This window comes from Erpetoichthys calabaricus, chromosome 2 (assembly GCF_900747795.2).
Source record: "Erpetoichthys calabaricus chromosome 2, fErpCal1.3, whole genome shotgun sequence".
Lineage (NCBI taxonomy): Eukaryota > Metazoa > Chordata > Cladistia > Polypteriformes > Polypteridae > Erpetoichthys > Erpetoichthys calabaricus.
The window spans coordinates 213686497-213713329 of record NC_041395.2 but is presented as its reverse complement, the minus strand read 5'-3'; the positions used below and the strand labels follow the sequence as shown (position 1 = coordinate 213713329).

Here is a 26833-nt window from a genome sequence, read left to right as displayed (position 1 = left end):
ACCAGTTAAGACCTTAAACTGTAAACCACCAAGATGCCAGTTCTTTGTCCACTACTGTCTAACCATGAACAAGTAATTTAATATGCACACACTCCAACTGTTAAAGGGAAAAATATATTAAATCATTACTTATTATGAGAGGGTGAAATGTCCAGATTGTGTTTTTTATAAAAAAAATGCATTATGTATGCAATAAAGTGTGAGAATAATAATACCCTTAGTGAAGTTTAAAGTGTAATGTAATTGATACTGTACCGTCACAAAATCTGATATGTTTCCTCAGCTGGAACATGTCGAGGGCTGGAGACGAACTCAGGAAATGCAGCAAGACAGAAGAAACCTTAGCACAATTAAATAGATGAGGTTTCATCTTGAACAGTCTCTGCTTCCAGAGTGATCAAACTGATGATAAATATCTAATTTTTAGAACTATTTGTGATGTGTGCTAACTACTTGGTTGTCTGTCATATGTTACAACAGATCCTGCCTTTGCTGGATCCTTTTCCTTTCCTGAAGGAGACCCTGAGAGCCGAGTCTACTTTTTCTTCAGTGAGGTGGGCAATGAATACACCTTCTTCGAAAACATCTTTGTTCCACGCATTGCCCAAGTCTGCATGGTATGACTCAGTCTTTGACAATACACAAAATTCAGTGTAACATTTTGCTTGATAATGTTTCCATATGCACCTTTGCTAAATCATTTACAAATAATATAAAAGAGCATTTCTGACTTTACCATGTACAATATATGTAACGTCTCACCCTTAGACATTACAACAACAACAACAACATTTATTTATATAGCACATTTTCATACAAAAAGTAGCTCAAAGTGCTTTACATAATGAAGAAAAGAAGAATAAAAGACAAATAAGAAATTAAAATAAGACAACCTTAGTTAACATAAAAAGGAGTAAGGTCCGATGGCCAGGGTGGACAGAAAAAACAAAAAAAAACTCCAGAAGGCTGGAGAAAAAAATAAAATCTGTAGGGGTTCCAGGCCACGAGACCGCCCAGTCCCCTTTGGGCATTCTACCTAACATAAATGAAATAGTCCTCTTTGTAGTTAGGGTTCTCACGGAGTCACTTTATGCTGATGGTTATACAGACTTCTGGCTTTTAATCCATCCATCATTGTTGGAACATCATGGTGCTTTGGGTAGATGGTGGTGGCACAAGCCACCACCAATAGGACACCGGAAAAGGAAACAGAAGAGAGAGTAGGGGTTAGTACAAATTTTGAATGAATAGTTATTATAATGAATTGGATATACAGAGTGTCAGGATTAAATTACAGTGAAGTTATGAGAAGGCCATGTTAAAGTAATGTGTTTTCAGTAGTTTTTTAAAGTGCTCCACTGTATTAGCCTGGCGAATTCCTACTGGCAGGCTATTCCAGATTTTAGGTGCATAACAGCAGAAGGCCGCCTCACCACTTCTTTTAAGTTTTGATCTTGGAATTCTAAGGAGACACTCAGTTGAGGATCTGAGGTTGCGATTTGGAATATAAGGTGTCAGACATTCCGATATATAAGACGGGGCGAGATTATTTAAAGCTTTATAAACCATAAGCAGAATTTTAAAGTCAATTCTGAATGACACAGGTAACCAGTGTAGTGACATCAAAACTGGAGAAATGTGTTCGGATTTTCTTTTCCTGGTAAGGATTCTAGCAGCTGCATTCTGCACTAACTGCAAACGATTGATGTCTTTTTTGGGTAGTCCTGAGAGGAGTGCATTACAGTAATCTAGCCGACTAAAGACAAACGCATGAACTAATTTCTCTGCATCTTTCGATGATATAAGAGGTCTAACTTTTGCTATGTTCCTTAGGTGAAAAAATGCTGTCCTAGTGATTTTATTAATATGCGATTTAAAATTCAGATTACAATCAACGGTTACCCCTAAGCTTTTTACCTCCGATTTGACTTTTAATCCTAATGCATCCAGTTTATTTCTAATAGCCTCATTGTATCCATTATTGCCAATCACTAAGATTTCGGTTTTTTCTTTATTTAATTTGAGAAAGTTACTATTCATCCATTCTGAGATACAGGTTAGACATTGTGTTAGCGAATCAAGAGATTTGGGGTCATCAGGTGCTATTGATAAATACAGCTGTGTGTCATCAGCATAGCTGTGGTAGCTCACGTTATGTCCCGAGATAATCTGACCTAATGGAAGCATGTAGATTGAGAAGAGCAGTGGACCCAGGATAGAGCCTTGTGGAACACCATATAGAATATCATGTGTCTTTGAGTTATAATTACCACAACTAACAAAGAATTTTCTCCCTGCCAGGTAGGATTCAAACCAGTTTAAGACACTGCCAGAGAGGCCCACCCATTGACTAAGGCGATTCTTAAGAATATTATGATCAATAGTGTCAAATGCGGCACTCAAATCTAAGAGGATGAGAACAGATAAATGGCCTCTGTCTGCATTTACCCGCAAGTCATTTACTACTTTAACGAGTGCAATTAGTGTCCACTTGTGAAAAAGAGGTGCTTAGAATTGTATTTGGGCCCAGTAAAGGTAAGACATGGGGAGCAAAAGACTTTTGAAGCAAACAAACTTGTCCAAAATATATAACAAAACACAAAACTGGGAAATCATAGTCAAAATCCTTATTGCAAAGTTCCTAACACTAGGTCAGTTAGTTCATTGTTATGACTGGCTAATTTTTTCTTCCTTTGCCTTGGCATTTTGTACATATTTTTCATTTAGTTAAACATTTTGAGAGTTGCAGAATCTCTTCTAAAGTCTATTTAGAGCTCTGAGTTGTTATTGTCACTGTTATTTTTTTATTGTGTCTTTTCCACCACTGTTTTGGGATTCAAGGGCAACACCATTTTGTCTACTGTTGTCTTAGCATTGTCTGGTAATTCTCCAGAAGTGCATGGTGTTTTATATCACCATCATAATGGGTTAACATCCATATTACTAACTGAGAATGGTAAACCGGATGGCATGGACACAGGTACACGGCGATGGGACCATGAGACGTACTGCGCAGGCGCATACAGCTCAACTAACGGAAATAGCAAATAAAACAACCGCCATATTGTGAGTGGCACTACTGTGGAGTGAGGTTAGGAATAATGTGCTGCTTGGGATTGTACAAACCGCTGAACGCTTTACACCAAATTCAAACACAATACAGCTCAACAATACACACACGAGCCCACCTGGATAAGATCAATGAACGCAGGCGCCTACAACAAGCGTCAGAAACTGCAGAAGCAAAGCAGGCACGGGTTAAGACACTACGGGGTCCGCAAAGGTCCACAAAGATAGTACGGAATATATAAGAGCACACCGATCAAAAAAAAATCAATCGTGTAAAAGCACATAGTACACACAAATCATGTGCTCTCAGCGCATAGAAAGCGTATAAGGACAATACGGAGAATAGAGACCCAAAGCCATTGGAGAAAAAACAGGCAGATAAGAGATTATGAAAACAGTGGAATTCGAAAGGCTCAAACAAACGATGGCGCAATACACATGCAAACAGAGGTACAGAATATGGAAGCAGTAAAATTCGAAAGTATTGTAGCGTCCCACCCAGGTTGAGGGCTTTTTGGTTTTAAGTGACTGTTAGGTCCGATTGAGGGAAGGCGGAGTACAGCACGGAGAACTGATAGCGGGGTATTGATTTCATGCGGTAATAGGGAGGGCGTTGGAGAGAGTGCTAGAAAGTTGTGTTTCGGTTTAGGAAGTCAGCGATTGTTCAAGTAAAACTTTTGTGACACTTTGTCATGTCAGTCACTACAGTATCAAAGAAAAGATAGAAACGATTGCATTACCGCAAACAAAAGGTGATTAATCATCAGAACCTGAAGAAACAACTGGCAATACAACTAATGAGTTTACACATTGTTGTCAAAGGGGTCAGATTGGACTGCCTCCTTTAGATGAATATCCTGAATATCTACGGATGTTTCTAACTAACAATGTACCTGAAAGTAAAAACAATATGGACTGCATTAGATCCTACAATAGTTCATTTACTTTTGCATCTACCGGGGTAAATATCAGGCCACCAGCTGATAATGGCCCATACTGCTTTCGCGTATGTGGACAAATATTACATCGGATTGGAACACTGCTCCCTGAGCCAAATCACGAACACAAATATACACAGATCTACATGTTACATCCAGATGACGCACTCTATCAACGATTTTACTACAAATGTTGTGTATAAAGAAGTATTCCAATAGATCCTTCTAATGTGCCATGCTATGAGTTCTTTACTTCCTTTGTTCGTCATCTACACCTTTACAATTCGATATGTCTCATACATTCATCAATGTATTTCGGGTTACCCAACCCCGGGGGTAGGTGAGCGAAGCGAGCAGGGGGCGGAGCCCCCTTGTTTCAACAGAATGGATTTCCTAATTGTTTTGTCTTGGTAGAGTAATATGTTGCTCTACTTTCCCCTATTGTATTATTAATAACTAGCCTTTGTCAAAATGCCTAATCTCACAGACTTACCACTGTTTATAAGGTATTATAGTATATAATATCCCCATCTTCCCTTCTATATCTATAGGCAATTAGGTGTAGTAAAAAGACAAGCAGGAGTTAAGTTACACATAAAACAATGTATTATTGGTAATAGATAGATAGATAGATAGATAGATAGATAGATAGATAGATAGATAGATAGATAGATAGATAGATAGATAGATAGATAGATAGATAGATAGATAGATAGATAGATAGATAGATAGATAGACACTTTATTAATCCCAAGGGGAAATTCACAGAAATTTAATATTCATAAATAATAACAATATGCAAAGTACATTTGAATATTGGCAACCATACAACCTGATTAAATGGTGATGTGTAGTTTCAGGCGGCACACAGACTTGTAGTTATTTAAAATGTCTCTAGTTAAGGCATCATTGATGCTCAGCTTTCTTCAGAACAGGCCGCAAGCCTGTTCAATATGGCTGCTCTACTTTCCCCTATTGTATTATTAATAACTAGCCTTTCTCAAAATGCCTAATCTCACAGACTTACCACTGTTTATAAGGTATTATAGTATATAACATCCCCACCTTCCCTTCTATATCTATAGGCAATTAGGTGTAGTAAAAAGACAAGCAGGAGTTAAGTTACACATAAAACAATGTATTATTGGTAATAGATAGATAGATAGATAGATAGATAGATAGATAGATAGATAGATAGATAGATAGATAGATAGATAGATAGATAGATAGATAGATAGATAGATAGATAGATAGATAGATACTTTATTAATCCCAAGGGGAAATTCACAGAAATTTAATATTAATAAATAACAATATGCAAAGCATATTTGAATATTGGCAACCATACCACCTGATTAAATGGTGATGTGTAGTTTCAGGCGGCACACAGACTTGTAGTTATTTAAAATGTCTCTAGTTAAGGCATCATTGGTGCTCAGCTTTCTTCAGAACAGGCCGCAAGCCTGTTCAATATGACTGCTAAACTGTGCTCTTCATTGTGTTGTCTTCATCATCAAAGGTTAGTAAGAGAGATACTTCTTCTTCATGTGTTGGTTAGTATGAGAGAGAGTGTGAGGTTAAACAAGTAAATTTATAGATGTTCTGTCCAACCCCTACAGCCAATAGGGCATCATAGTACTTAAAGGCTTCTGAGACAAGCCAATTCCAAACAAGCATACCTCAGACCAATGGGGAAATAGAACATCTTAATACCTGCCATCCCCCAAAACCATTTGTTGAGCTAAAGTTTGCCAGTTAGGCAACCTGGCTTCCTTGCGGGGGGGTTGAAAGACTCTAGCAGAGAAACATCCGTGTCAAGCACCTCCTTCCCCCAACTCTGTCGTAAAATTCAAAGAGACTCAGTCGTAAAGGGGGGGCAAACACGAATGCCTCTCACCAAAGTAACACTAAAATTACATTGCTTTGCCTAAATTACAAATAAATACATACAAAATATTTATCAAGTTATATGCAAAATCTCACATTACAACGCTAACCATCCAAGATTATGGATAGGTAAAACTTTGGCATACCATTTTTTTTTTAAATACTGAATTCTACTATGAATTTAGCTTAGTGTTTGGGCTTCACTGACAGTACTGATCTCACAGAAAACAACCTTACCTGGCTTTGGGCTCTGTCTTATTTTCAGGTCCCTTTTCTTTTTTCCTGCCTTTTGTTTAGCAAAGAGATCATAATTTAGTTTGTCTCTCACACTATAGGTTTGTTTATATATGTTTTATCTAATGCCTGGATGCATGCTGCTGGATGCCACCATCGTATATGGACAGAGCATGATGACACATGATCTCTGTGTCGTGTCCAGCAATGGGCATAGCAATTATAAACAACATGACCCCAACCACACAAAGTTAAATAAAAAAAAAATCCAGAAACCATAAAAAAAGCAAGATACAAAATGCTGTTACCAAAATAGCAAATTAATATATAGATCCATACATAAAATACATAAAACAACGCATTTAAAAAAGTGAATAGGCACCCACTATGGGTGTTAACAACACATTCCAACTGCTGTTTGTGTTGATCCACCATCTGTTATTGCAGTTCCACAACAATTATCTTTTAGTCATGTGGGCCCATTGGTCTATTTACTGCTGCATTTAATCAGTGTCCTGACCTTTATATAACATAATCATCATTCATTTTTTTCATTCATTTTTTTAAATTTAGGAGTTTTTGCTTTTATACTTGTCCAAGTATTTATTTTTTGACATGCTTCATATTAAGAATTACTGTACTGTATGAACTGTATTAAGAATTATGTATAGGCCCATTTTTTTAGGCAGCAGAGACAAACCAAACCAATTTTTTTGTCATCTCCATTGCTAAACCAAAAAAAAAACAAATATGCAATACAAAGTATGTGACAGAAGACTTTCAAAAATAAAGAGATTTATGCAGCTTTTACTAAGAGAAGAGTTACCTTTAAAGATATTTTTGGAAAGAATGAGGTTCTAAGATAACCACTTCTCTCTGCTTATGGTACCTTTTTTGCCTTCACGGAAACACATTTGCACTCTGATGGCATTAGTGACAAACAAAAAAAGTAAGGTTTGAATTCATATACGGTCTTGCTAAACTGACATTAAAATTAATTTTGCAGGTGGTCTTGCAATTATGAAACTCACTAAAGAGTGTTTTTGGGGTGTTAAAGTTTTTGCTCCCTAAAGCCTTGTTCACACTTCTCTGATTAACTATGCTCTTCTCTGAATATACGTAATCCGTACCACACCAGCAAAATCAATTCGATTTATGCCTTTTGTCCCCATCACCACAAAATATGACCTGTTGCATATATGCTACATGAAGACATTAAAATACACATTGCTGTATTGTCTCTACAGGAAAAACTCGATAAATGAAAACCACCCAGCCTAGCGTCTGCCTTATTCTAGTTGAGTGTTTGCCCACCTCCAGTAATTTTTTTTCCTCTAGAACTCTTCATTTAAAAACTAAAGGACAGGCATACACATGCAGAATTAATGCATAAAAAACAGACATCATTTAAATGCCTTTCTTTTTGTATGAATGGTACCAGCTTCTCCAGAAATGAAAACTGTATTTAATTTGGAGTTTGCATGTTCTCCCCGTGTCTGTGTGGGTTTCCTCCGGGTACTCTGGTTTCCTCCCACAGTCCAAAGACATGCAGGTTAGGTGTATCGGTGATCCTAAATTGTCCCTAGTGTGTGCTTGGTGTGTGGGTGTGCATGTGTGTGTGGGTGTGCCCTGCGGTGGGCTGTCACCCTGCCCAGGGTTTGTTCCTGCCTTACGCCCTGTGTTGGCTGGAACTGGCTCCAACAGACCCCCGTGACCCTGCATTAGGATATAGCAGGTTGGATGATGGATGGATGGATATGTTTGGAATACTACACAACTGAATTTCAAAAACAGAATGAGGTAACATCACCCACAAAATTCTAAAATGTAATAACAATAAAACAGGTAAGCAGAATTAAAACATGATACTGAAAACCATGATGGTGGGTTTTGAAATTGTGTGGAACTGAGATAATATGATGAAGCAATTTAAGTCTTTAAAATGAGCCAGGTCAGATTTTGTTCATGTCTGAGACATTTTTTGGTGGGATTTCTAAAAACTTTTAAAACTTTATTAGTGATTATTGTGGTGTATACACTCAAACTCCTCTGAAGCATGTGGGAGAATTAAAAATGGAATGGTTGACATGGGCTAAGCACCATTGATTGGCTGGGGAGTTCAAAAAGAGGAGTTGGTCTGTGGATTAGGAGTGGAATGCTATGTCTGGCACACCTGTATTGGTGACACCTGTTTATTTCTTGTTTGATAAAAGTTCCTTCAGGTTCTTCTACAGCAGCATTTCTCAACCTTTAAGTATTTGCGACCCGAGTTTTTATAACAGTTTTAATCGTGCCCCCCCCCCCAACATTTTTTGAAAGGAGCCCACTAATACCAATTTGTTCTTTTTAAATTAATGACATATCATAGATGCATATTTTATTATACCTACTTAACTTTTATCGACATTTATCTAACTCTATATTTATTTTTCTAGTATCAGAATATAGTTTAAGTTAATTTGTTTTGGTTTCAATAGATGTATTTTTCATATTTTTGATTCTTGTTTTCTTTTTTTCCCATCTTTGCGCCCCCCCTAGGGGGGCCCGCCCCACAGATTGAGAACCACTGTTCTACAGTGTGTTTGCTGGTGACTTGTTCTACTGCTTCCCGGTGGAACCCACAGCTACAAACACGAACAGAACAGAAACAAACATTTGTTAGATTTTTGTTTCTATTTTATGGTTAATCATCCTGTGACGATGTTGGTTCTCTATTTTTTCAACAGTCATGCTCGATTCAAGGTGTTCATGGGATCGGTACTTAGTATCATTTTAGTGTGTGAAGTGGCCACTAGCATCTTTAATACAGATGAGGTCTGGCTATGTCTCTTGCCTGAACATTCAACCTAACAAAGAAATGAGTTGTGTTTTTTGCTGTTCTGACACCAGGTTTAGATTTTGTCCCAAGGAAGCAAAGTAAAATTGACCTTTTGATCTTATTCTGATTTTTTTATGATGATTCGCGTTTAATGTTTCCAACAGCAGACCCCCGTGACCCTGTGTTCGGATTCAGCGAAAAAATGGATGGATGGATGGATGTTTCCAAATGAGATAACTTTCATCCATGAATGCTTTGCTGTTTTATAGAAAGATATATTTAGGTTATAAGCTGTGATAGTATAGACTTTCCTTTCTCTTCCCACAAAAATGTTGGATCTCTTGAGTCATTAACCCTTTAAAAACATTTCACATTCTTTTTGTTCATAGCACATAATTAATTTATATTTACTAATTTTAAATAACAGTTCTGTTAATGTTTTAACTTATTCAGTATTTCTTTTTTATCTGTCACAGAATGACAATGGTGGTACCCTGGTACAACAGAACATATGGACTACATTTGCCAAGGCCGAGATTAGGTGTCCCTCATCAAAAAAATTACCCTACAATATCATCCAAGATATCTTCGCACTAACTCCAGCCAAGAATGACTCCAGTAATGAGATTCTTTTCTATGGTATCTTCACTTCTCAGTGGTAAATTTATTTTTAATCTTTTCTAATACTAGGGGGCTCCTCTCCCTGCTTGCTTTGCTCACCAACCCCTGGGTTTGGTCCTGTAGAAATACAATTTAAAGTGTTTCTTTTTTTTCATGGGAATTGTTACATATGCATTATGTTCACTTTTTATTTTAAAACTTCAGTAAAAACAATATTTGGAATGAACTTTTCTTCAACATCGCATTGAATTTTGATTCCTTGTTTGGTCTTACAGCATGATAATGCAATGTATAACAGTCCGTGAGTGAATATCGTTTCTTTGTCTCTTATAAATAAACCGACTTTATCAAATGTTTGTCCTTGTGATTTGTTAATTGTCATTGCAGAAGCTATTCTCGTGGGAAACTGTAAACATTTTAATAAGAATGGCATATCAAGATTTCCTGTTTGCCCGAACACACTTTCGAGTTCATTCAATAAAAATGAGACTTTCTGATAAAACAATCTACTTACGAAAATGGGAATATCCAGAGCCGATGTAGCCGGTGGCATTGTTCTAAAGAAGCTGCGAATTACTGACCATTGTGGATTGCATGTCATTGTAAGAAATAAATCTGGTCGATCGATAGTTCTGGATATTGCCATTGCATCATGATATAACTGTTGCAATGCTCTTGGACTACTTTGATATGATGATGGTAATATTATTGCTTTACCTATTTTGAATTTGTCTGAACTATTGATATCTGAATTTTGAATGTGATCAATGAGACCTTGCATATGTTCCATTCTAAGGTTAGCTTGATTCGATTTAATAAAGAAGAGACAATTAGATGTGACTTTTACATACACGTTAATAATGTAATGTTGCGATAGACGTTGAGATGATAGAAGTGGGTTAAATACATGGGAATGTATCAGTAATTTTCACCCGAAATATTGTGTGGGTGTTATTCGTTTTTCTGAATGAGTTTATTTCATATTGTACGACCATCCTGTTTCGCCATCTGGGAAAACATAAGGAAAGAGTAAAGGGTTGGCATGTTGCGATGTATTTGACATAAATGAGGAATCATGCTTTGCCTTTGGATATACATGAATATCTACTCTGTCTTTGATATCTCCGGCTTTCGAAATTATTATCGCTGACAATTCGTCACATGTGGGTTTATTGTAAATGCGACTGTGATCTTTCGGATTCATATAGACATCCAAAAAAATTTCTATGTCTGTGTTTTGCTGATAAATTTCGTGTTAAGTGTGATACTTTTGGACGTATGGATTTGTATCCATTGTTGGCTGTATAATTTCTATTACGTCAGATCGTTTAACTCTTTCGATTCTATGTTGCATTGTTTCTCCGTGATCATACAGATACACTTGACCAAATTGTGTTTTTTTCGAAATTAAACTTGTCGTAGCTGTCATTGTTGCGGGAACACAGATTCTCATAGCGTATGGTCCATTATTGTGTAAATCAACGTTTTGTGCATTGAATGATGCTAACGTGAAACGATTATTGTAGACGCATATATTTTGCCTGTAGTGTTTGTGGATTTCACTTTCACCAAACAACAAATGTTTTAATTCCTGTGGAAACACCTCTTCATTGGGAAGCAGCAGTACTTTTCCTTGATGGCAACACAAATTAGACGATCTACAAGTCTCTGTCTTAAACTTTAAAGCCTTACAATATCTACATGCCTCTGACATATCACCTATGTCCATATATTCAATCTCTTTTTGCTGTTCTGTTCTCTTACTCTATTTCACAGAGTAATTATTTCCATTTGTTTGTGCAAATGTGATCTGTACTTTCTTTTTTTGACACTTTAGAATTTTAGTACTGTTTGAACTTGCTCTGCATGTGTATCGCACCAAGGTTTTTTTGAGCCTTTCGAATTCCAGTGCTTTCATAATCTGTAACCTGCTCTGCATGTGTATCACTCCAACGTTTTTGAACGTCTTTATGAAGTTCTACTGTGTCTTTTACTCTTTGTCTTTTATTTCTGACCCTGTTTGGATCTGCAAGGTTTTCAATTCCACTTGTTCCAGGCTGATTATTACTTTCCTTGCCTAGGTCACCATCTCACAGGAACATGCTTCCAAAGGATGTCAGTATGACGTGACTTGACCTTGACTTGACCGTGTCACGGGAAGTGAAAGTGTCTCTGCCTCTCTGAAGTGTCTCTCTGTCTCTCTTCAGAAGATCATGTCTCGTTGCAAGATTTTTTTTATATAATAGGGAGAAAACAACAAAAATAATGTTTAAATGAACAAAAAACATGTTTGAGCCAGTAATATAACCCTGTCTGAAACATAACATGGTGGTCACACAGTAGCAAAAGACTTTATTGCTATACATACAATGGCCACAGTCAGGAAAATCTCATGTGTTCCAGTGGATCTCATGATGAAAACACGAATTGGTGACTCTGACATTGTAGTCAAAGCAGTAAAATAAACAAACAATAAGAAAAATCAAATATGTAAAAAGAACCATAAAAGTCAGAACACATTAAAAATTAATATTCATAACAAAAACACAACAGGTGTCCATTTGCTTAATTGTTTTTGTACTAGCCATGGATGACATTGTTTGGGGTGCATCTGTCCACTAATATTTTCATCAGTCATACATAAGGTTATTTGGGGAGGGGGGATTCCACTTACTTGTTATATTCTAGATGGTCTAAATAATGTTTTATGAAGGTCAACTTGCTTAAGCATTCCTTGACCAACCCTGATTGCTTCGGAGTTTGTCTGACCATTCATTTTTGCAACAATCATGACTAATGTTGTTTTGGGGTTCGCCCACTCACAGATGTATGGACCAAACATGAATAAGGTCATATGAGGCTCTGCTCACTTAACTACATTTTTGCCCATTCCAAATTCTGTAGTAAGCTTGAATTGCTGCTATGCACTTATGAATTAATTCCCTTTGTCTTTGGTAATATAATTTTGTATGTCTGAAACCAGACCACTGCATAAAGCATTAATTATCCTTTAGTGTGAATTTTACAGAAAACCAGTCCTTAAAGTTAGTGGTGTCACTAGAGTTGGTGTCATCCAGTGCATTAGCCAAACTCAGATTAAGACCCCCATACTTGGGCCTCTGACGATTTCATGCATTACAGTATTTCCCACTATTAATGGTCTCAATTGGTGATTACAGCCTGTGAACATCTGATTGTGCTCGACACCACTCCTTAATGTACAGGAGCTTTGCCCATCTATGTTTTTCTGAAGCTTCAAACCTTTTTTATTTGCTGATGAACCCCTTCTATTTTGAATTTGCCTAGGCCTGAATCTTTGGGGAAATCTGCTGTCTGTGTTTTCAGAATGAACGACATCAAGGCTGTGTTTACAGGTGGCTACTTGAAATTCAACAAAGATACTCAGCGTTGGAATAGAGAAACTAGACAAGACCTTAGACCAGGAACGGTAAGTGTACAAGAAAGAATAATTGGATAATTGCTATTCATATCTTGGGTTTTGCGATGACTTCAGCTTTAAATAAAATAATCTGTTTGATGTGTAGTAAAAACAAAGAAAATGGTGTGTTGTAGAAGTTGATGGATTGAACAATGGCTGAGCTAAGAGTGTTATTGTTTCAAACACCCAGGAAACCCCTGTATGCTCTGTGAAAATCCATTCTCGTTATGTCTTTGTTGCCTTTCTCATGAAGCTTGAATTTGTTCTCACATCCCAAAGATACACAGTTAAGTTTACTGGAGAAGCTAAATTGGATATGTTAAAACCAATGAGAGTGTCTGCGGGTGTGTTTCCTGTGCTCCTCATTCTTACCTTGTGTCCAGTGCTACTGGGATATGCTGCACCTTCCTGCATCCTTGCTATTGATAAAGCTGATTAAAAAAATTATGGAGAGATAGATCAAATCCAATCAAATTAAATCTATTTTTATTTGTCACATATAATAAAACACACAGTGCAAATTGTAGTGAAATACTATTTACAGAAGGTCAAGAAAAATATAATATACTAAAACTTTGATTATCCATCAGGGGTTAGGACTGAGGCCGTGGTGGATAAGAGAAAAGACGTGTAACAGAACAGCTACTTTAAAATTATATACAGTAGATTATTTTAGCGAATAGTCGTATTTATTTACAAAATATAAAATAGTTTTAACAAAATTAATTAATTAATATAATATTATAACAACCAGCGTAATAAGCAAATACAACTGAGAGGCACTGGAGTTTTCTGCATTTTGTATCTGGGTTACGGAGCACACCTCCAAAACAATAAAAGAAAGCTTTCCCTACCAATCAGTTTATCCCATGCCACTTCCATTCTTTTTTTTCTTTATACCTCAAACATTCCTGCTTATTGCCTACTGACTTCCTACTCAAAACTTCCTTCCGCCAAACCTTCCTTTTTCTCCTACCTTCTCCTGTCACTCATCTCCTAAGAGGTGTGTACGCCCTTCACTGAACAGAAACCCTTCACCCAGTCCCATCACTTACATCATTCATTCCACCCCTTCTGCTCCCGTTAAATGCATCACAAGCTGTCTGCACATCACAATATATTAACAAAACATAATATAACAGAATTTAAAAAGCAAATTACAATGCAATAGAACATTAACATAAATATAGAATAACTTACCGTCAGTGGTTTCCATTTTTGACACATTTTTCAATTTTGTCAGCATCATGCTTTATATCGTTCACTGTTCTTCCTACTCTGTAATTTGAAGCAATACTTGGAACAGTTTTGCCATTTTGTAAATATTTAATAATTGAAGTTTTTGTGACAATTCCAACACCACACACTTATGTTTTTTGGTCATATTAATGTATAGTAGATTAGGCTGTCAGTCATTGCCCAACCTGCAATATCCTATGCAGGGTCACAGGGATCTGCTGGAGCCAATCCCAGCCAACACAGGGTGCAAGGCAGGAACAAATCCCAGGCAGGGTGCCAGCCCACCGCAGGGCACACACACACACATACCCACACACCAAGCACACACACACACTTTAGGATCATCAATGCACTTAACCTGCATGTCTTTGGACTGTGGGAGAAAACCCACACAGACACAGGGAGAACATGCAAACTCCACGCAAGGAGGACCCGGGAAGTGAAACCAGGTCTCCTTACTGAGAGGCAGCAGCAACACCATGCTGCCCTATAGTAGATTAATTATAACAAAAAACAAAAGCTACGGGGCGGCACGGAGGCGCAGTGGGTAGTGCTGCTGCCTCGCAGTTGGGAGATCTGGGGACCTGGGTTCACTTCCCGGGTCCTCCCTGCGTGGAGTTTACATGTTCTCCCCGTGTCTGCATGGGTTTCCTCCGGGCGTTCCAGTTTCCTCCCACAGTCCAAAGACATGTTGGTTAGGTGGATTGGCGATTCTAAATTGGCCCTAGTTTATGCTTAGTGTGGGTATGTTTGTGTGTGTGTCCTGTGGTAGGTTGGCACCCTGCCCGGGATTGGTTCCTGCCTTGTGCCCTGTGTTGGCTGGGATTGGCTCCAGCAGACCCCCGTGACCCTGTGTTTGGATTCAGCGGGTTGGAGAATGGATGGATGGATGGATGAACAAAAGCTATGAAACGCTATTAAAACTAAAGATACGTAACTAACACTATGGTGCTGGGGAAGAACACTACGCCCTAGCACAAGAGAAAGTTGTTCCAATGTGCAAAGCTTGCATCGTTCTGTACAGCAGTAGTAGTACAGTAATAGGTAGACATTGGCATGTGCAATTTTTTGTTTGAGACTGACGGTTAATCAAGTGACAGGTTTTACTGTAATATGGAGTGGATAATAACAGCTACTGCTGCTGTCAATAACGGACTTGTAGGTAGCACTAAGATGTTCAGATCTGCCCAGTTATGCTATGGGTTTACATTATAAGGCATTTAACATTAAAAAGAGCAGGTTTAGCTTGTTATAGCTCCAAATGTAACATGTTAATAGATGTTGTCCTGGTTGAAGTCACCACCATTCTAGGGTCAGAAAGAATCATCATTAGAGTGTTGGTAACAGAGTGATTCATTTCTATGGCTAGGTTAATAAACATTAACCAGAATGATGTACCGTATCTCCCTAGTCAGTAACGTGGACAAATTCAAGCAGTATTTCAATGTCTGAATTACACATTACAGTTTTAATTATAATGCGCTCACCTTTTTACCGTTACTTATTTACACAAATCTCTAGTTCCCCTCCTGCTTTTTATACCCCGTCTGGTCATGTCAGATGAAACCTGTCCGGCATTAAAATAGAATCTGAAATAAGAAGTTTAAGCCTTTCCTCCTTTGTACCTAAAATGCCACAATTTGACTTGCCTGGAGTTATAAAAGTTCATCCAGCTTATTTTAAAAGTAATCAAACATTCCACATGTATAGGGGAAGTCCAGCTCTGAATCTACATTACCTGTTTTCTGATTTTTTTTTCATTACTATATTTTCTTTTATTAAAAAATATAATAACTATGAGCTGCATGTTCCCATTGATAGCTAACTACTAGTTACTCATATTTACAGTCTAAATTTCCCCTTGGATTTAATGAAGATTATTTAATCTAATCTAATTAATTTTTAACACTAGATTCCACAATGAGAATTTACTCACTTCAAACCACTTTTAAAAATATTATCAGTGGTCTCATTCCTGTATTTCAGGAAGCATATTTAGCAACAAGAAGCTCCAATTTAACCTGTTTTAAGAAGGAACAGTTCAAGTATGTTTTCTTAGAAACTACATAAAAGCTTAAAAGCTAAAAAATGAGATCCATAACATATACAATAATGGAGGATAGGCATTAGAGTTTTGAACTCCCTCTAATGACACTTGTATGCGAAACGGTGTAATGGAGGGCAGGAAACCATAATAGTGAATTTGTAGGGAAGCTTTTATTTTGTATAAGCTCAACAGAAGCTCTTACAAATGTTGCTCTTCCGTAGTGCCTTGTACCAAAAGACAGCTTTTTAATAATTTCAAACAGTTTGTTGTTTTGATAACACTTTAGTTTAGGTGTTGCAAAAATGCATCCATTAGTCATTTACTCTTATGTATCAAGATATTAACAAAGATTTCTTTTGGCCTAAATTATGCTTATAAAGTATCAGTGAGTTATTCATTTCTGTGCAGTGTGGCATATTACAAGCCTATGATACATTGGTAAAATCTGTTATGAATAAGAAGAATTCACGTCTTATACTGAAATATGCAATGTGAAAAGAAATATGTCTCACTTAAGCCACTTGTGACCATTCCAAAGTGAAGTTATTTTAGTGGGTCACATTGCACAGATGAATAACCATGTTACTGGTGTTTTTTAAATGTTATTAAGACCAAAAATCGCCTTTGTAAGGTCTTGTTATACAGTAACAATGAGAAATTAAAGCGTATGTGCAGTACCTGAACAGTTATCACTGTTGTTTTTTTGATAGCATTATTCAGTACATTAAATCATTCACTTGATTTTATTTAATTTTTTCTGAATATGCTAAAGTATGACTGTGTGTGTGAGTGGGCCTGACATCCATTAGTTCAACTGTTTCCTGTGCTGTGTCTCATGCTTCTGGGTTAGGTATAGCCTGCCTAGGGTTATAAATTAAATTAAGTAGGTTTGAGAATGTTAAGTTATGTTAGAAAGTTACTGAAATGTTCTGTCATGTCCACAGTGTGAGCAGAAGACAGATAATACGATCTTCGAACTAAAGGATATATATCTGATGGACTCCTTTATCCGTCCAGTAGGACACAAGCCAATTTTGGAGTCTTATGAGCATCTCTACACAAAAATCACAGTGCAGAGGGTCAAAGCAGCAAACATGAAGACCTACATAATTTTATTCCTTCTGACTGGTAAGAAAAAAACAAGATTAATGTAAGCTGATCTCTATGAGCTCTTAGCAGAGATAACACAGGCAACAGGAACACTTTTGAACCCCTTGAGCAGTGCATGAGAAAATGGAGATGCACCCTGTTACTGAATCACGTGGTATGCCTCTACCCTGTTATGACCCTGGAGATCCTCGCTGGTTGCACATTTTCTTCACAAATAATCTGTTAATCAGATTCTAATCTGTGAAACAAATCGAACTCAGTTCTGCAAGTACTGGGTTATCACTGACAGTCTTTAAAATTGGGTGGTGCAGATTTGGAGGAAGCTGAACTCACGACAGGGGGCCAGTGAGAAACAAAGAGATAATGAAAAGTTGTGGGAGCAACCCATTTATAATCACTAACATTTCGCATTTCAGTTCAACTGGCAAAGATATTTTTACTGGTTTCACCCATGTATTCACTGATAAGCAAAATTGAGATATTGGTGTTGCTTTGTTATTTTTTTAATGCACAAGGTGACAAGAAGAATTCTCATTGTTAATATCTAGTGTGAGCATAGTTCATCCAAAACCACATAACGGTAATAAGATGGGAAAGAAACATCAGAGGACCAACCCCTTTGAAAATAGAATTAAGTAGGATTACTAAATGGGTAATAGATCATGCTTTCCTGAAACTGATGATGTAGAAATAATCTGCAATATAAAATCTACAAATATGCACAGCATTGTCTTACGTATGAGGACTGTACCGAAAGCACTGAGCATACTAAGTTTACATTTCAGTTATAATAATGAGAATAGGAAAACACAGTATGTAAGTTAAATTTACCAATCTTAGTTTATTTCTCTACAAAGTCCATCAGTTCCCATCATTTGTGGGAACTCTGTTCCAATCATGACTACAACTCTCCTGCCATTTCTCACAATATACCTCCCTCTTTCAACCGAATACACAATTGATTTCTTTTCTTTGTTGCTCTCCATATTCACTACAAAATGGACTTAATAACATTTAATAATTAATTTCCTGAAAGTATTGAAGGCATTTGGACATCAAACTACTATTGCATATCTATTGCATGCTATGGCAGTAAACAGTTTAAATAAACTACACATAAAGTGGATTCAGAAAGTGTTCAGACCCTTCCACTTTCTGTACACTGTATTGTGTTTTAGATTCAATTTTAAATTAATATATTTTCCACTTTTGCCTATCAATTTACACTCAATAACCCATAATGACAAAGGTCTGCAAATTTATTAAAAATCAAAAACTGTAACCGCTCATTCATTTAAGTATTCTGACCATTAATTCAGTACTTAATAGAAGCCACTTTGGCAGCAATTACTGCTTCATCTCTTCTTGGGTAAGTCTCTAAATCCTTTGCACACCCAGATTTAGACTGTTTATCCTGTTCTTCTTGACAGATCCACTCAAGCTCCATTAGACTGGATGGGACACGTCTGTGAACTGCCATCTTCTGGTCTCTCCACACATGTTCTGTGGGGTTTAAGTCTGGGCTTTGGCTGGGCCACTTGGGAACAGTCAGAGACTTGCCCTGAAGCCACTCTAGCATTGTCTTGCCTTTATACTTTGAGTCGTTTTCGTGCTGAAAGGTGAATCGTTACTCCTGTCAGAGGATCTGTGCACTCTGGAGCAGGTTTTCTTCAAGAGCCTCTCTATATTTGACTGCATTGATCCTCCCCTCAATTCTGACCAGTCTCCCTGTCTCTTCCTCTGAGCAGCACATGTAATTCATGATGTTGCCACCACCATGGGTTAAGCACGTAATGAGCAGTGCCTGGTCTTTGCCAGACACAGTGCTTGAAGTTCTGCCTAAAGAGTTCAGACCTGAGAATCTATTCCCCATCCTCTCAGAGTCCTTTAAACTGTTTTATTTTGATTGATGGAATGCTGCTGAGATGGGCATAGTTCTGATAAGTTCTCCCATCTCAGTAGAGTTATTCTGAAGTTTTGTTACAACGACCACTGTGTTGTTGGTTATCTCTCTGACTTAATACCCTCCTTTCCCTGTTTACTCAGTTTGCTCACACAGTCTAGGAAGAGTCCAGATGGCCCCATATTTCTTCCATTTCTCAAGTATTGAAGCCACTGTGCTTCTGAGAACACTTGAAGCGTTAGAAATGCTTTCATCCACTTGCCCTGACCTATACCCCAATTTGATCACAGAGGTCTACAAAGAGTTCCTTGGACTCCATGGCTTGGTTTTTGACCCGACATGCAGTGTGAATTGTGGGACCTTATATATACAGGTGTGTCCCTTTCTAAACGATGTCCAATCAATTCAATTTGTCACAGGTGGATTCCAATCTAGTTCTAGAAACATCTCAAGAATAATTAAAGCAAACAGGATGTACCTGACCACAAGTTAGGGAGCCACAGCAAAAGGTCTGAATACTTAAAATAAAAGAGATTTCAATTTTTGATTTTTAATAAATTACCAATGCTTTCTGAAAGCATCTTTTCACTTTGTCATTATGGGTTATTGAATGTAGATTGATAGGCACAAATGGCAAATTCTTCCATTCAAAATTAAATCTACAACATGAGAAAGTGTGCAAAAAGGGAAGGAATCTGCATAATTTCTGAATTCACTGTAAATAAAAGAAATATATATATATATTTTGTTAAACAAGCATTAGTTCTCAAAATACATTATATACATAATTTAAATGTTTGTCTTACCTGAGTCATTGCTCCCTCTGTGAACCATCCATCACTGCTAGAATGTCTATCGATATATTTTGTGAAACCACTGATCCTGCTACAGGCATGCAGGAGTCCTGACCTGTGTCATTTAATCTGGTTTTCTGAATTATAGGTATTGTATTTGGAGTTGTTAATATTTCTTATTGTTATTTTCGTGATCTGATTGCAACATATTTTTCTTAATGTTTTTCAATGGCTAAAGCAATTTTTTCCATTGTTTTACATGGGTGCCACCAAATTGTTGACAATACTCACTGCTAGTTATGCTGTATATAGTTATGCTAGCTCATGGCTACATGACACATAACAATGGTGGCAAATCTCAGATTGCTATCTCAACATTGGATCCGTTGACAAAACAACCATGTGATAGTCAAAAACTAGACATATGTCCAAAACTGAAGAGTTTTGAGCGTTTGGTTATTGGGTCCCCTTGGTTTGTCTACAGGCCATTCTTTTCTCATAATCACAGCAGGAATCATGTAAATTCATTAGTATTTTTTTAACTAGTGGTTTTTAAACTGAGGGCATAGGCCTGGCAAGTATGACATTCTTTAAAATGTCACACATTTATAATTATGCTGCTGTTTTTCTTTGATTTTGTCCTGTGGAGTGTGTGACCAGTAACCTGTAATGCAAGGAAGCGTGACACCGTTTTGCGCGTGCGTGAAGGGCCATTGTCCCGTGACACTGTCGCATGACACCATAGAACGTAACATGAGAGTACACTCTGTGCGAAAACTGCTGCTGTTTAGCCGAGTTAAGCCCACCAAATTGTGTGTCAAGCCCCCCACCCATGTTGTCAGGCTTGACCAGCGTGTGGAGCGAGGTATTCATCTCAGCAGTAACTTTGGTTAAGGGCGGCATTGCCACGTAACTTTTCATTTAACAGAGGAGAATAATAAAACAAAAAAGTGTTAGCCTCAAAAATTTCATATATTTCCAGAGCCTAATTATTTACAGTATATACCTTTAAAAATTTGTGAGAAATACTGAATTGTTGCTAGAAAGGTCGTGGTGGTTAAATGCAACTGTAACAAATGTGAAGAGTGTAATTATGAAGTCATTGATGATGGTGAACAACACAGACCGAGATTTGAAAAGTTTTAACGCAAGTTATAAAGTAAAGCCATTTGAGAGATGCTTAAATTTGGAACTAAATCAGACTTTAGCAATGCAACTATCGTGGCAAACTGCTACTGTGAGAATCACTCAGTTGTTTGTCTTTCTTTTTCTTTCTTTCTTTCTTTCTTTCTTTCTTTCTTTCTTTCTTTCTTTCTTTCTTTCTTTCTTTCTTTCTTTCTTTCTTCAGCATCGGGATCTTTTCACAAGGTGGTGATGGAGGATGGAGAAATACGCTTCAATGAGACGATCCAGCTGTTCACCGAGCCTCAGCCTGTTACAAACCTCCTACTGTCGGCTGAAAAGGCAAGTGGAGAGAAGAGGGTGATGAAATCAAGATTATTATAGTTAGCGAAAACTAAAATTAAAACTGAAACATTTTCATAAACTGAAATAAAATAATTAACAAAACCAAAACAAAAAACTAAACTACTAAAGTAGCCGGACAGACTAACTGAAATAAAATAATAATTAAAATATTTTTAGTTTTCGTCCAACCGGACTTACACAAGGGCTACCCTGGGATGCAGGGGTCCTGAAATTAATCGAAATATATTAATAAGAATTTGGATTTTGAATAAATATTCCTGCTTTTATATCTTTAACCCTTGTAACTTTTAACTCTACAGTGCATCTGGAAAGTATTCACAGCACATCACTTTTTCCACCTTTTGTTATGTTACAGCCTTATTCCAAAATGGATTAAATTCATTTTTTTCCTCAGAATTCTACACACAACACCCCATAATGACAATGTGAAAAAAGTTTACTTGAGGTTTTTGAAAATTTATTAAAAATAAAAAAACTGAGAAATCCCATGTACATAAGTATTCACAGCCTTTGCTCAATACTTTGTCAATGCACCTTTGGCAGCAATTACAGCCTCAAGTCTTTTTGAATATGATGCCACAAGCTTGGCACACTTATCCTTGGCCAGTTTCGCCCATTCCTCTTTGCAGCACCTCTCAAGCTCCATCAGGTTGGATGGGAAGCGTCGGTGCACAGCCATTTTAAGATCTCTTCAGAGATGTTCAATCGGATTCAAGTCTGGGCTCTGGCTGGGCCACTCAAGGACATTCACAGAGTTGTCCTGAAGCCACTCCTTTGATATCTTGGCTGTGTGCTTAGGGTCGTTGTCCTGCTGAAAGATGAACCGTCGCCCCAGTCTGAGGTCAAGAGCACTCTGGAGCAGGTTTTCATCCAGGATGTCTCTGTACATTGCTGCAGTCATCTTTCCCTTTATCCTGCCTAGTCTCCCAGTCCCTGCCGCTGAAAAACATCCCCACAGCATGATGCTGCCACCACCTTGCTTCACTGTAGGGATGGTATTAACCTGGTGATGAGCGGTGCCTGGTTTCCTCCAAACGTGACGCCTGGCATTCACACCAGAGAGTTCAATCTTTGTCTCATCAGACTACTATGGAGTGGCTTCCGTCTGGCCACTCTACCATAGAGGCCTGATTGGTGGATTGCTGCAGAGATGGTTGTCCTTCTGGAAGGTTCTCCTCTCTCCACAGAGGACCTCTGGAGCTCTAACAGAGTGACCATTGGGTTCTTGGTCACCTCCCTGACTAAGGCCCTTCTCCCCCGATCGCTCAGTTTAGATGGCCGGCCAGCTCTAGGAAGAGTCCTGGTGGTTTCGAACTTCTTCCACTTACGGATGATGGAGGCCACTGTGCTCATTGGAACCTTCAAAGCAGCAGAAATTTTTCTGTAACCTTCCCCAGATTTGTGCCTCGAGACAATCCTGTCTCGGAGGTCTACAGACAATTCCTTTGACTTCATGCTTGGTTTGTGCTCTGACATGAACTGTCAACCATGGGACCTTATATAGACAGGTGTGTGCCTTTCCGAATTATGTCCAGTCAACTGAATTTACCACAGGTGGACTCCAATTAAGCTGCAGAAAGATCTCAAGGATGATCAGGGGAAACAGGATGCACCTAAACTCAATTTTGAGCTTCATGGCAAAGGCTATGAATACTTATGTAGGCCTACATGTGCTTTCTCATTTTTTTTATTTTTAATAAATTTGCAAAAATCTCAAGTAAACTTTTTTCACGTTGTCATTATGGGGTGTTGTGTGTAGAATTCTGAGGAAAAAAATGAATTTAATCCATTTTGGAATAAGGCTGTAACATAACAAAATGTGGAAAAAGTGATGCGCTGTGAATACTTTCCGGATGCACTGTAAAACTGAAAGGCATCCCAAACGTGCCGCCCGCATATATTCATCCAGTGATCGGCGGCTAGTGAAGGACAGCCGGTGTTCACACGGCATTTGCAGTGACAGAGTAAGCTGAATAAGTATGAGGGCGTGTAAAGTGTGTGAAATAGAAAGCGATTTACTGTGTTATATCTGACAGTTCTTCAGGAGCTGATAGTGACAGCATGGTAGTTTCTGGATCGAGTGTTAATAAAGCATACCAAAGTGATGATTTTTTTTTCAGAGCTGCTATTTACTGGATCTGCAGAGCTCAAAAGAGAACTATTCGATACAGATTGTCCCTTACACAATTCCATTCTATTCAGAAATGAAGGCATGTTAGCTGTAGTTCTGATTGAGCCCAAGATATAGTATGTAATCAGCAGCACACACTAAGCCAAGTCACAGGCTGCATATTAGTCTGAAATCCGTTATGATGAGCTGCCGCATTTCTTTGCGCTTCTTGTATATGAAGATGCAGTTCATACGCCTGAAGTTGGAATGTGCTGGTCAACAAAACCTTCACAGTATGGAGAGAAAAATCACGAGTGAGTTTATTTCTCAGGTGTCTGCGTTTTGTGCAAAATAATTCACCCGTCACTTCACACTGGAGAAAACCTTTTTGAAAATAAAACAGCACTGATTGAGAGACTGACGGTTAACATACAAGTTCAACATATTGTTGCTGACCAATCACTTTTGCTTTAATAATATTGTTTAACAACAAAGCAATACAATACTTGTAAAATTCCTGAGTTGACAATTTCCCTACTGAACCACAGGTATAGGTAGGCGAAGAGAATCTGCTAACTGATGAAAAAATAAACATAATAATTTATTTTTGTATTTATTCTGTATTTATTAATTTATCTTTTATTAGTTTTACTTTCACAGCTCAAAATATCTGATATTGTGAAAATAATCCGGTGGCAGAATTATATTTTAAAATGTTTGTCTCTCTCTTTTCAATCTCTCTCAAAATAGATAGCTGAAATTTCATTCTCTTTTTGTTCATAACATCAGCCATGTCATGCATATTGCATATATATAGTATCGTTGCAATTGGCTGGCACCCTGTCCAGGGTTTTTTTCTGTCTTGCATCCAAAGCTGCTGGGATAGGCTGCAGGTTTCCTGTGATCCTGCTCTGGATAAGTGTGTTTTGAAAATGTATATATACTGCTCCTAATCTCAGATGCTGTGTCTGTCATTTTGAGACTCTCCATACTCCTATTACCTGCCCTTACTCTCCAAATTAAGGGTTTATGTCTCGGCTTTTTCTTTTCGCTACCCCTAACCTTGACACTACATGCGTGTTTTTCTTTGTTTCCCTCAATACAGCTAGGTAAGGTCTGCACACTGATTCAAGCCTAAGAGCTCTGTTCTTCCTAAGACCCCATAGGTTTCATGATCACACCTGTCAGAATACAGTAGAAACTATTTTCTGATTTTTTATATATTTTTTCAAACCTGTGGGTGGCAAAATTCTGTCTATAAATTTGGCCAATTCTCTGCAAGAAAAAGAAAAGATGAAAAGTGCCAACAGTGCACATTTGTTCAGCATAAATGACATAGAAAATAAATTATAAAATTGTATAAAAATTGTTCATATTCAGTACCTGATTTTGATTATGATTGTTTTTATCAGACAAAAACAAAACCAGATAGTAAACCATGTAGTGCAGTAAGCTTCCACTAATATTAAACTCGTATTATATCCAAACCCATTTAAGTGTACAGTTCTGTCTGATTGTGACACAAAACTAAAATCCATAGTAGCTCTTTAATCATAACCATAATTACTAAAACTGAAACTAATATATATATATATATATAAATAAAATAGAAATCTCTTAGAAATAAAAACTAAATGAAAACTAAAAATACACAATGAAGGAAAACTAAACTGAATTAAAGTAAGATCGGAGATAATATAGATATAAAAAATAATATAAAAGGGCAAAACTGTAATAACCTTGGATGTAATTTTGATGTGCAACCAGTAGATGGCAGGAGAGAATTATCTAGCAACAGTTCCATTGAAAGTATTTAGATTGTGCTAATTGAAAAAAAAAAAGCATTTTCAGTATTTTAAGAGTATAAAAAACGAGATACTGTATTCATATATTCTTTTTAGTTTCTCTACAAGACTTCCAAAATTATAAACTGAAAGATATAGTTTTATTAAAAAAATATTTGCTGCACTGGCTTTCAGAATAACAAACACCATCTCATTTCAAACCACAGGTTTTTACGTAGAATCAAAACAGTTTCCAGCAGAGATGTACTGACAGGTTAAGGCCCCACAGTTGCTCAGTGATTTGGACTGAACAGGCCTAAATGTGACCATTATTCCCAAATCTCTCCATCTCTGATCTGACACACTCTGATTTCGACATCTCTGCTTGTCTTTTTTTGATGCTGATCCCTCACACTCTGTGATCATTTCTTAATTTTCTAAAAAACACTATCCAATCAGTACAGTGTATCATGTGTGATTGACTGGCACCCCATGTATTGTTGGTTTGTGCCTTGCATTCAGTTTCTGTGAGCCAAAAATTGGAAGGTATGGATGAATGAGCGAATGATTTACAAACATTTAGCATTAGATTCATACAGATAAAAAATTTTGCAAAGAATGGTCAAAACAACATTTGCATTCTTTTCAGCAATTTTCTTTCTTTCCTTTTTTTCTAAATTTTCTAGTCAGTTCTGACTGTTTTAGTTAGTTTAAAAAAATGGGCTCTGTAACCTGTTGGGGTATTCAGAATCTGGTTTACTTTCAAACATATTGACGTGTATTCTTTCAGAATGCTGTGTTTGTGGGGTCATCAGAAGGCATTTTCCAAATTGCTATACATAGTTGTACCTCCTACCAAAGCTGCAATGACTGTGTACAATCCAAGGACCCATTCTGTGGCTGGGACTTCAAATCTGAAGTGTGCACAACTGGCCTGTAAGTATGATTAGCAATTACACTGCAGTCCTAGACACTTAGGTCAGTCTTTATTTTTCTGAGCCCAGAGGTTTTTGTTACTAAAGTTTTTTTCACAAGTGTTGTCAAAGAACAAGGCAGAGTGTTCAGAGCAAAAATAAAAGAAAAATCCATGACATCTGCAAAAAAAGTATAGTGTATCTCAACATTGCAACTGCTTTTAGACAAGCAAATAAAATGCTCTTTGTAAGAGGACCACCAGAGAAAATCCAAAAGAAGAGGGAGATGACTATGATCAACTAATGAGCTGCAAAATAAGACATATTCAGCAGGACCACAGAACTGAAACAGTACCAGTCATGGCACCCTGATAGTCACTGGATAGTTGAGGGCCAATGGGAAGTGTCTTTGGCTTTGTGAGAACAAATAGCTTGAAA

At 37.4% G+C, this 26833-nt stretch overlaps 1 protein-coding gene across 1 annotated transcript; it reads left to right on the top strand.

The window, feature by feature from the left end:
- Positions 1-452: 452 nt before the first annotated feature.
- Positions 453-21689, top strand: LOC127526836 (semaphorin-4B-like). Its single transcript, XM_051923807.1, has 5 exons — positions 453-617; positions 9423-9604; positions 12874-13015; positions 17237-17420; positions 21448-21689. Exons 1-5 carry the CDS (start codon positions 615-617, stop codon positions 21603-21605), a joined length of 669 nt encoding a protein of 222 aa, XP_051779767.1. The 5' UTR covers positions 453-614; the 3' UTR covers positions 21606-21689.
- The last annotated feature ends 5144 nt before the right edge of the window (positions 21690-26833 follow it).

Coding starts and splice junctions, on each gene's coding strand:
- LOC127526836 (XM_051923807.1), top strand. Junction 9,605..12,873: donor GGTATCTTCACTTCTCAGTG/GTAAATTTATTT, acceptor GAATTTGCCTAG/GCCTGAATCTTTGGGGAAAT. Junction 17,421..21,447: donor AATTTTATTCCTTCTGACTG/GTAAGAAAAAAA, acceptor TTCTTTCTTCAG/CATCGGGATCTTTTCACAAG.